The sequence below is a fragment of the Elephantulus edwardii genome, unplaced genomic scaffold, assembly GCF_000299155.1.
Source record: "Elephantulus edwardii isolate Elephantulus edwardi_28Jun2011 unplaced genomic scaffold, EleEdw1.0 scaffold00369, whole genome shotgun sequence".
NCBI lineage: Eukaryota > Metazoa > Chordata > Mammalia > Macroscelidea > Macroscelididae > Elephantulus > Elephantulus edwardii.
Window position 1 is genome coordinate 850,266 of NW_006400119.1, and position 11,926 is coordinate 862,191.

The 11,926-nt window shown below is 38.3% G+C and overlaps 1 protein-coding gene across 2 annotated transcripts; it reads left to right on the plus strand.

The window, feature by feature from the left end:
• Positions 1-1,999: 1,999 nt before the first annotated feature.
• G6PC2 (glucose-6-phosphatase, catalytic, 2) lies at positions 2,000-10,832 on the plus strand. 2 transcript variants are annotated; one of them, XM_006902106.1, is made up of 5 exons: positions 2,000-2,301; positions 2,868-2,977; positions 7,060-7,171; positions 9,341-9,456; positions 10,268-10,832. In XM_006902106.1, exons 1-5 carry the CDS (start codon positions 2,084-2,086, stop codon positions 10,777-10,779), a joined length of 1,068 nt encoding a protein of 355 aa, XP_006902168.1. In that variant the 5' UTR covers positions 2,000-2,083; the 3' UTR covers positions 10,780-10,832. The 2 variants fall into 2 exon arrangements, with proteins under 2 accessions (XP_006902168.1, XP_006902169.1); XM_006902107.1 differs by lacking the exon at positions 9,341-9,456 and having other exon boundaries at positions 2,084-2,301; positions 10,268-10,292.
• Positions 10,833-11,926: the final 1,094 nt, after the last annotated feature.

The window sequence follows — 11,926 nt, forward strand, 5'->3', positions numbered from 1 at the left end:
TTGAGTTTTGAAGGGCTAAAAAGAGAGCAAGTAATGTATGTGCTTTTGCACAATAATTCTCAACCTCAACTGCACATTAGAGTTACTTGGGAAGTTTTCAAACTATGAATGTCTGGGTTCTGCTACTAGAAATGGAATTGGTCTGGAGTAGAACATAAGTATGACTTTTTTTTTAGAAGTAATCAAAAACTATTTTAATAGACGGTCAAGGCATGTCCTCTGGGAAAGGTAACAGAGTCTGAGAAGATACCAGTAGACCCTGGTGTCACACCACAGTGGAGTCCCTGATTATTTACCTAATAATTAGTAGGGCACTCAAGACAGGTTACAAATGTGATGTTTATAGATGGAAAGAAGACTCTTAGAGAAGGAGTCTGTGGTTAGCAACATGGTTGTTGTGGCTGTTGTTGTTGTTGTTAAGTGCCCTTGAGTCATAGATGACTCACAGCGACTCTGTGAATGAAAGACCTGAACACTTGTATAATTTTCATTGTTTCTCTAAGTTCATAGTTTCTGGAGGCAAGCTATTTCAGAAGTGGATGCCACTCCTCCTTCCATACCTGTTTTAATTGGGAAGCTCCACCAAACAGTCCAACATGGGTAACCATTCTTGCATTTGACACTGCAATGTCACAGTGTTCAGCATCACAGCAACCATGAATAAGGCATTTGAATGATACGTAACAAAGAAGCTTATTCAGTTCCACCTTCATCCACCCACCAGTTGAAGCTTAATTGCCTTCACAGTAATCCTTGTGGATTTTTTCTTTTTTTTTTTTATCCTTATGGATTTAATTTTACTCTCTGAAACTAGCATCTCACTTGTCCTGGATCCACTGTTATTTTTAGAAAGAACTGTTTATTTTTAACTGCCATTCTATTTCTTTTCAACCTCAACCATCTGTGGCTAGGCTTAAATGGGCATCAGCTGAAAGCTCAGGCGTTCACACTTCTCTGTGCGTTCCAGACCTCAAGATATCCTCACTCAGCCCCAGCCTCATCATGGGGCCAAGTCGAGTCAACAGGCAGTCCTTACAACTCCCTGCCCCTCAAGCCACCAACCCTGCCCTGCTCACCCACACATCTGTGCACGCTAGGTAGGCAGCGCTGAAGGAACACGTCCAAGCTCAGCCTGTTTCTGGCTGTTGTATTCCTCCCACTTCCACTCCTGTGGATCCAAGTGATCGAGATGAGTATATGCCAACCTCAAGTCTAGATGTTTGTTTTGGTGCCTCCTAATTATTTCTACTGAACATTTTAGGGTCAACAAACCATATTTTTTTCTGTTTCGTCAAAAATCTTTTGAAGTCTATCTCTATTTTTCTGCCATATGAGCAACTATTCCCAGTGCTCTTAATTGTATTTTCTTGTCAATAAAGATATAACTCAAATCTTATATTTTAGGCCTCCATCTCTCCTCTGTTGCCTCACCATGAGAAAACATTTCTTTCCAGATTTCATATATTACAGTTATCTCCTTTCCTGTCCCATCTGTATCATAGCATCCTCTTTGATAACAAAGAAATAGCTAAATGTTTTTGTTTCAAAGTCTATGACCAGAAAATAATCTGTCATGTCATATAAATGTTTCATGCCTAGGTATTTAGCCAGCCATTTCCCCTCAAAGGCTCAATGAAACAGTCAGGGAGCAACAGCCCATTTTAAATTAAAATGCATGGCTTTAAGGGCTAGTTGACATGCAGTAATTATTTGTGTAGTCTCCTAGCCAAGCATGGAAATTGCCAATGTTTGCCCTTGAAGGAAATGAACTGTGCAAAAAATTTCAAGCAAACATGATCCAACTGTCCACACAAAAGAGAGGTTGCATAAGAAAGCCTTTGTATTTCCACCCAAATTTCCCCTTGACTTGCCACAGATGAGCATGTACTTCATCTCTTTAGTACCAATTAGAATCATAAACAGACGAGCTTTTCAGGGACGATGGCTGACGTGACTTCTCCACAGATGGCCAGCATCACATGCTGTAGTAATGGCAGGGCACGCCACAAAGGAGCCATATAAAACAGAGAATCAGAGCACTCAGCTCCAACTGCTCCATGTTTAGAATCAGCTCCTTTGCAAGATGGATTTCCTTCATAGGAATGGAGTTCTGGTCATTCAGCATTTGCAGAAGGATTACCGGGCTTACTATGATTTTCTAAACTTTATGTCCAATGTTGGCGACCCCCGGAATATTTTTTCTATTTATTTCCCACTTTGGTTTCAGCTTAATCAGACAGTTGGGACTAAGATGATATGGGTGGCAGTGATTGGGGATTGGTTCAATCTTATATTTAAATGGTAAGACTTCTGTTTTCTTTATTTCTCCTAAAGTGTATTCTTAACATTCTAACTTTGGTTTAATGATCAAATTTCAAATGTGTATAGTTTTACCTGAAAAAAAATCTTTCAAACATGCTAGGTATTTGGAATATCTGATTAATAAACAGAATTTATTAAAAAAGCATGGAAATGTATACTTTACTATCTGACTAATAATTAAATGTCCAAACCCTATAAAACATATTATGGGATAAACCAAGAAGTTAATAATTAAGTTGGCAGCACTATAATGGTATATTTATGAACCCAGAGAATCATAATTTGAGATTTCCAGTCTAAACATCCACAAGTTTCCCCTAACAAGGAAAAAGTCCCTACTTAGCAGGAAAATATGGTACCAAAATCCCAAATAGCTGTACCATCCTCTCTGTTAGACCTACCGGAACCCAAGAGATTCAACATTCTTTTAATCATGAGCTTTGCCCACCAACCTTCTGCTTGATTAATTTTTATAGAAAAACTAGTGCTAAATTAATAACCGTATATGTAAATATGTATGTGTGTTTATATTTCTTTAAATACAGGATACTATTTGGTCATCGGCCCTACTGGTGGGTCCAAGAAACTCAGATCTATCCAAATCACTCAAGTCCATGTCTTGAACAGTTCCCCACAACATGTGAAACTGGACCAGGTAAGAAGTGACAAGTGGCCTCAAGTTGCTGAAGATATCCTAACCAACAATAATCATGTTTAATATCTTCTAAGTAACTAATATGTTTCTAGGTAGAATATTAAAGAAAATGTCTAGGATAAGGATGTTAAAGGTTTAGAAACATCAAAATTGCTAATAAGAAATGAAAGCAATTATATCTGTGAAAAGATAGGTAAGTGAGATACTCCCTAAATTATTTCATATTTGGCATTTACTTTATGGAAATATGTAATGGTTTGATAGTTTTTAAAAAAGTTAGCTTGAATAAATTCTCGATGCTAATGATGTGGTCATTCATCTATTGCTGAGCCCCTTTCAAAGCTGTTGTAGATCTTCTAAGAATCTCACAAATGAGGGGGAAATTAAGCAAGTTTTCTGTAAGGAAGGTGAGGACTATCAGTGTTATTGCTGGTAAAGATTATCTCTAGAAAAGCTAATTTGAAATTTTCTTTTCCTGTTTGTATATATTAAATTCTTGACACAGTTACTAGATACAAGATCTTCACTCAGAAATTTGAATTTAAAATTGTAAAATTTAAACGCATGTGTATGAATATATGTATATATAGATATGAAAATTCCATGTTGTTTTAATTTATAAACTTTCATTTTATTGTACCTCATTGCCACTTGTTAAATGGCATTACATTCTTGGCATTTGATATCCCTTGAAACTTGCCCTGTATAAGTCCCTAAATACTTTTCAATATATTTCTTTTAGTTTCCATAAAAATCTATGCCATCTATTATATCATTTATCATACTGCACTCTAAGTAATTCTTTATACCTGGCTGCCCCAGTAGACTGTGTGTTTCATTGTCTTACCCACCGCCACAAGTCAATTCCAACTTATAGTGATTCTATAGGATAGAGGAAACCTTCCCACAGGGTTTCCAAGACTATAAATCTTTAGGAAGTTGACTGCCTCATCTTACCCCTCAGAGCAGTTGGTGGCTTAGAACCTCTAACTTTGTTCTTGTTAGTGGTCTAATTCTTTAACCACTGCACTACAAGGGTTCTTCATAGTTTGTCTTTTGAAACCAGTTAAGATGGATGGATGGATTGATGTAGATGGCTAACCTTTGAAACAACTGAAGTGCTGTTTTGTTCTAACATTTCCCAGCATGAGTTTTATCTTATGAAACATTTGGTGAGAAAATGTTGCTTTTATATTCACTCCGTGGAGATTCACACATACAAGAAGTTCTGAAAATTCCTACAGATGAGAAGTAGGTTCATCTTTGTTTTTCAGAGTCTGATGTTTATTTAATAAATCTGTCCTTAGTATTGAATGAATCTGTACTTGATGAAAACTCTGGGAGAACATAAAAGTGATTTTTTAAAAAATTAAGCAACATGGGAAAAGACATTCCTGGAGCAGAAAAGTTACCTGTGTGTAGGCTCCAACTGACAGGATTTGTTGTTGCCATCCAGCAATGTCCAGCTTGCTATGGAGACGTCATGTAGAATGAATGAAGTGTTGTCCAGTTCTGTCATCTCCATGATATTTCACAGTGTTGGCATATTTGACTAACGGACACTTGCTGCTGTTGCTTCTCATTTTGATTCATGTCATATAAGCAATTAAAAGTCCCATAGGCTTTATTCTGTTTGCATTTTTTGGGGGGAGACAGCTCTTTTTTGGTCATGTTTCGAGAGCTTTCCAAGATGGGGGGGCGGGGGCTCATCTTCTGTCTCTATATCTTAGATGACATTGTGATCCCAAAGATTTTCCTTGGTTGGTTTTTATAAGTAGATCACCAGGGCTTACCTTCCTTGTCTTAGTCTGAAAGCTCTACTAATACCTGTCCCACCATGAACGAGCCTGATTTGAAATATTGGTGCCTACCTTTATAGTAATATGGGAGTACTACAGTGCATGCATCCTGTCTCCATACCTTTTCAATCTATATGTGGAACAGATAATTTGAGAGACTGGGCTTTACGAGGAGGAATGTGGCATCAGGATTGGAGGAAGACTCATCAGCAACCTACAATATGCAGATGACACAACCTTGCTTGCTGAAACTGAAGAGGACCTGAAGAGTTTGCTGCAGAAGGTCAAGGCCTATAGTCTTCAATATGGATTAAAGTTCAATATCAAGAAGACAAAGATTCTCACCACTGAGTCAATTAGCAGCACCAAAAAAAGATGGAGAAGAGATTGAGGTTGTTAACAATTTCAGCTTATTCAGCTCCACAATCAACACTCTTGGCACACAGCATCAGGAAATCAAAAGACAAATTGCATTGGGGAAATCAGCTGTCAGAGATGTCTCCAAAGTGTTGCTCCAAAGAGCAATGATATCAGTCTAGAAACTAAGGTATACCTGATCTAGGCGAATAGGTTTTTTTTTGGGGTTTTGGGAGTTTGGGGTTTTTATTGTTTTTTTTTTCAGGAAAATGATTTTTGCAATTACTTACTATGCTTCAGAGAGCTGGACAATGACTAAGGATGATAGAAGAATAATTGATGCCTTTGAGTTGTGCTGTAGAAGCGCATTGAAACATACATACATACATACATACATACCACGAACGGCCAAGAGAACAGTCTCTGTCTTAGAAAGGGTGACAACACACTTCTCCTTGAAGGCAAGGATTTTGAATCTCTGTCTCACATACTTTGGGCATGTGGCCAGGAGTGACCAGTCCTTGAAGAAGGACTTCATGTTTGGAACGGTGAAGGGACAATGCAGGAAAGGAAGACTGTGGATGAGATGGATTGATGCAATAACTGGGATCATGGGGTAAGTGTGTCAGAGTCAGTGAGACTGGCTCAGAAGAGGGCAGGGTTCAGAGCTACTGTACCTAGCATCACTGTGAGTCACAAGTGACTTGATGGCACATAACAACAGCAGCAATAGTGCAATAATCTTACAAATGAGGAGTAAATCCGTTACCACAAAGCTACATATCTGCTGCCTGGAGATTGGGAGTGGGGTAGAGAAGCAGAAGATTTATTATATATGGGTTTAAAGGGATCTCTGGTGGCCTAGTGGGTAAAGAGCTGTCCTGCCAATCCAAAGGCAGGCAGTTCAAATCCATCAGCTGCTCTGAGGGACAAAAATGTGCAGACTCTGAAAAGCTCTTGTAGGGTCAGCTGTGTTCTGACTCAATGACAATGAGAATACGTGTGTGTGTGAGTGTGGTATATAAGAGACATAGAGACATGTGCTTCCTAAATCTGTCTTCCTGTCGTGGAGACCCAGAAGGCCTTACTTTATGGTCTATTGCTGATACTCTGATCTCTGTCCCCGTTACATGCATCTCCTTATCCTCCATTTCACAACAAAAGCTCCTATTGTAGTCATCACTAGTTAGGCACCCAAGAAGCTACCAATGCATAGTGGTCTTACCAGTCAGCTAGTTAAGTCAAGGACAGCCACAGGGCCTTTAAACATTTGACTTTTCAGCCTTAGGAAAGGAAACTGACTAAAAATCCAACGCAAGTATTTTAACTTTTTCCAATTAGTTGTAAAGTGTGAGCAGGGATATAGACATCTTTTGCAGCAACTTTTGTTGCAACAGCCTGAGTTCTTAGTTGTTGTTGTTGTTGTTATGTGCCATCGAGCTGGATTTTACTTATAACTGAATCCTTAATTAGTGTTGAAGATTTTCACTTTCTGAATCCAATAAGTTTAAAAAAAATCAGGTGAGGCAAGCTCTGATGGCCTAGAGGCAAGAAGCTGCACTGCAATCCCAGAGGTATGTGGTTCAAATCCACCAGATGCTCTGCTGAAGAAGGAGGAACAATGTCCTCCTGTACCAGTCAGATCTGATTTGATGGTACACACACAAAAAGTAATAAAAATAAAAATTTTTCAAAATCGGGTAACTTTTTTGATAAGTTTTAGGTTCAACTTGACAATTTTTCTTCTTTCTACCCATTTGTAAACATTGCATACATCATATGGGCCATAAAAGCATAAATTAATCTATTTTCTAAGTTATTTGTGACTTCTGTGGCTAATGTGCTACTGTATCCCCCAGTTTTTAGATAGGTACTTCATTAACCACTGTTGTTGTTAATTGTTGTTGTTGTAACTTGTTGTTACAGGAAGTCCATCTGGTCATGCAATGGGCTCATCGTGTGTGTGGTATGTCATGGTAACAGCTGCCCTAAGCTACACTGTCAATCACACAGATAAGTCATCTATTACCCTGCACAGGTCAGTTTTGCTCTAGTGTCTGCCATTAAACTAGATAAGCAAATTTGTTTCTTCTTTTAAAAAAATCATTTCAGTGTATTCTTAGTTGTAAAAACGTGATCATTCTATTTGGGGCCCAAATAGTAAAATGCAAAGAATTATTATATTTTGCTTTAAGCTAAATGTCCTAAAAAGCTCATATCTGTTGCCACATGATAGAGTTGGAGATAATTGATTAAAAAGTTGCTAAATATGTCTTTGGGTTTCCATAATTTCAGCCGTTCATAAGTAAGTTGGTGAAAATTGTATAAGGAAGAATTTGCATCTTCTCCTGCTTTAAGGTTAACTAGAGGCTTTGAAAATCATCATTCTCCTTGAATGCTTCAGTTCATTTAGGAAAATTATGTTTCTTGCTTTGAATAACCAATACTTTGATAGTAATAACATGTATTCCAGCATTAAAGACTGTGTAACCTTTTAAATTAAAAAAGTTCCAGAGGCAAACAAGTTTTCATTTTAGTAGCTTAAAGATAGTAGATTTATTAATGTTTAGAAAGGCCTAGAAATAGATTTTAAAAGTATTCCCTTTTGTGTGTGAGTGTGTATATTTTCTGATTTCTTTTCTATCAACTCTGATCTCTCTCAAAATTCTATTCTCTTCTGTCAATTCTCTTAACTATTATAAAAATAATTCTAAACACTAGTAATTTTAAGTTATTAAGATCTGATAGAGATTTTGCCAGTTAGCCTCTTAAAAATAATATGTAACATATTTAACATTATTGAAACATTCTTATAAATTAAAAATCCCATATGATGGATCTCATCACATATTCCATTTTGTGGAGCAGTATTGAACAATACAAGAAACAAACAACCTAAGATATTTGAGCAGCGACTGACTGTATTCATTATCCAACCCAAAACAACAGTAGAGAGTTATCATTTAAAGAAAAGAACATTTTCTATTCTTATATAGGGAGTTCTGGAGACAGCAGTAAGGAATTGTGCTGCCAACCAAAAGGCACTCAGTTCAAAGCCACCAACTGCTCTAAAGGAGAGATAGGCAATCTCCTCCCACACGACTTTCTGCCTTTGAAAATGTACTGGAGGCTCAGCTATGAGTCTGTTCTGACTCAATGGTACATAATAACAACAACAACAACAACAACATCCATAAACCGTTTTCAAATTGGCATTTGAAAAAAATCTCTTTTCTGTATGCCATTTCCTTTTCTATCACCAAACCAGGAAAAGAAGAAAAAGAAAAGGCAAAACAAAATATTTTCTTTTAAAATTAAATTTATATAACTATAGTATTTTCATCTTTCATCAAAATGTGCTGTATGTGTAGTCATTAACTAACATAACTACATCTTTATTTTCCCACATGGATGACTCTTGTTGACTTCCTCTTTGAAGGTCTCATTTATCTGTATTTAGTTTTTTCTCTAACCAAATATTGGACTGACTATAACATAATTCTGATAATCCATTCAGAAACCCCAGGGTTCTCAGAACTCGGTGTTGCTAATTATACTTTTAACGATGAACATTCCTTGTATTTTAATATGTGGGGTTTTTTATGCCATATTGTTTCTAATCCAAAGTGAACAACCGTGTTCCTTACTTTATATTTTCAATTCAAGGAACCAGGCATCTTGAGAACTTGTGGAACGAAACATAAAAAAATCTCGCCCTTGATGGAATGCTCATGCAGTTTTCATCAGGGCACCATCTGCTTCTTCAGCGAGGTTCAACTTTAGGAAGGAGAGGTTGAGAGTAAAAAGGAGAACTGGATGTGACAGGGGGCAAATAAAGATACACGATTAATTTTGCAACACTTTAATAGTAGCAATTTTACCCAATTCCAAATTCCTCTTTTCCATGAAAAGAATTATCAGAATGCTACTTTAGCTTCCTTTCCTAGCATTTATTAAAATCTCAGGATACAGCTCTAATTAAGTTTACTGCTTTGATGAATGTATTAATCTTCCTACATTTTTCAAATCTCATATAGCACAAGGAAATAACTATTTAAAAACAGACAAAAAATAATTCCAACACTCTAAAAACATGATGCTATGTCAGAGTTTTCCGGCTCCTCTGAGAAAGAGTAAGATCACTCCCTATTTGATGTGTGATACAATTTCTTTGTGTTTTACATGTGTATCTATTCTTCCATCATAGGCTGACCTGGTCATTTCTTTGGAGTCTTTTTTGGCTGATTCAAATCAGTGTCTGCATCTCCAGAGTATTCATAGCAACCCATTTTCCTCATCAAGTTATTCTTGGAGTAATTGGTGGTAAATATGATCAATTCTCTTGAGTTGTGTTGTTTGTGAGGTTTAGCCTCATTTGTTTCCTGTTGTTAAGATTCTCCCTGGCAATCAGTGTTCCAGTTTCAGAGCTAGTTCTGACAAGCCACTGATACTAAATGCTTCCCTGGGAGTTTAAGTGGTCCAGCACCTCTCATAGCCTCCAAGGACACAGTGGCACAGTCTTAACTCGATGGCATAAATGCCATATCTCATTGTGAGATGTCTTCTCTGAAGTGCAACTGCAGCAAAGCCCAACTCCCAAACTGCCACTTCAGATAGTAGGCTTGTGTCTTGGTGTCAGTAACTCAGTAATGACCCTCTAACCTGCAGATCATGCTTCTCTGCCTGAAACCACTGAAGTACTAATGTGATGACTGTGGCCTTAATTGAGCAGTCACTTTGTATTCCTGAAGGAGTATTTATTCATCATGAATGGATTTCTGCTGTTCAGCCCCTCTCCTCCTTCAAAGGCTAAATTAATTGGCCATGGTGACTGGAAAAATGAATTGTGAGCACCTACCTCACTCGGTGCTTTGCCACTACAGGGGGAAGTTATTCAGCAATGCTGACTCTTAATAACCTTTCTGTGCTAATACTGATGGTGGAAAGGTCACTGAGATAATGATGTTTTATAGTCTCAAGAAAAGATTTTGTAAAATTGATGGAATGTAGGTGTCTAAAGCACTTCATCAGTAAGCTATGGCTACACCCTTTAAAGTGATTCCCCAGAGGCCCCGAGAGCACACGGCCATCTTTAGAGTCTCTGTAACTTTCAGTATCTCTTTTCAATCCCCAGGTATGCTTGTGGCAGAGGCCTTTGAACACACTCCAGGCATCCAAACAGCCAGCCTGAGCACCTATCTAAAGACCAACCTCTTCCTCTTTCTGTTTGCACTTGGCTTTTACCTACTTCTCAGTCTACTTGACATTGACCTGCTGTGGTCTGTTCCAATTGCCAAAAAGTGGTGTGCCAACCCCGACTGGATCCACATTGACACCACACCTTTTGCGGGGCTCGTGAGAAACCTCGGGGTCCTCTTTGGCTTGGGCTTCGCCATCAACTCTAAGATGTTCCTCATGAGTTGTCAAGGGGAAAACGGCTACAAGCTGAGCTTCCGGCTGCTGTGCGTGATGACGTCACTGACCACGCTCCAGCTCTACCACTTCATCAAGATCCCCACACACACAGAACATTTATTTTACGTGTTGTCTTTCTGTAAAAGTGCGTCCATTCCACTGACTGTGGTTGCTTTGATTCCTTATTGCATCCATGTGTTAATGAAACCAAATGAAAAGAAGATTGATTAGAGCTGGGCAGAGTTGGTGCTGTGGTCCTGGGATGACCCTCTTTGTTCATTCACAGGTAGAAAATCAGAGAGCAAGGACAGACTCGAGAGGGCTTCCTATCAGAAAGACCCTCTTTGTTCATTCACAGGTAGAAAATCAGAGAGCGAGGACAGACTCGAGAGGGCTTCCAATCAGAAGTCATAAAGCAGCAGCCATGGACCCCATCCTACCTACACATATATTTAGTTTGGCCTCAGCAGTGTTTTGTTTTCTATTTTAAATTAGCAGTCAACATTTAAAATTCGGAATATTTCACATAAAATGTTGATTTCTGTATTTTTCTGGACAATCTGAAAATAAGGCAACTGTCTGGAGGCAATTGACTGAAGCCAAGTGCTGAGTGTCCCCAGTGGGAGCAAACACTCTGCATTGTAACACAGCACTCCAACAACAGCCTTAGTAACAGATGCCTTTGTCATTGTAAGGTAGGCCACTTATAGCTACTACGTGAATTCTGGTGGAGGCCTTGGTCAAATCCAGTTCGCCTAGTTTTCAGATGAGAAAGAAATTCATTCAGATGAACAAACTTATACACAACCATGTTCCAGCAATGTGGCAATTAGAGCCCAAATCTCCCAACACGTACTTCTTTTACATTGTGTTTCGTTTCTTCTTCATTCCCAAAGGGTCAAAATTAGAGTCAATGTTTTGATACAGGTACAAAAATAATAGCCGTTTAAATCAGCTTTTGTGTCTGAAATGGCACTAAGATGTCACACCCTTTTAAACTTAGGTCCTGGCCAGGTTCTTTGTAGAATATTTAACATTGCCCTGTGTGTAGGATCTTGATGGGGCCAAAAGTGGCTCCAGACGTGGCTATGTAAGCATATTGAGGGGAAACGAAACAGTCCAGGCCACTGTCTGGGATTGGACCAATGCTTAATGGCAGGGGGCTTGTATTATAGTAAGTAGTGCTTTCCAATATTTCAATAAATGCTGCTGAAGATGGTCTGCTTAGAATGCTATTTACTCAACACTATTTACACTATTTATTTCCTCTTCACCAGCACATCTCTGTATGGTTTTTTTTTAATATATATTTTTTTTATTGGGAAAAACATATTGGGGGTACAAGGAGGTGAGGGTTGGGGGCAGAAGGGTGAGGATG

What these genes read in the sequence shown, in the direction of transcription:
- G6PC2 (XM_006902106.1), top strand. Translation starts at nt 2,084, where the DNA reads ATGGATTTCCTTCATAGGAATGGAGTTCTGGTCATTCAGCATTTGCAG. An exon ending in TCATCTATTACCCTGCACAG is followed by an intron (nt 7,172 to 9,340) that starts GTCAGTTTTGCT and finishes CTTCCATCATAG; the next exon opens with GCTGACCTGGTCATTTCTTT. An exon ending in TATTCTTGGAGTAATTGGTG is followed by an intron (nt 9,457 to 10,267) that starts GTAAATATGATC and finishes TTCAATCCCCAG; the next exon opens with GTATGCTTGTGGCAGAGGCC.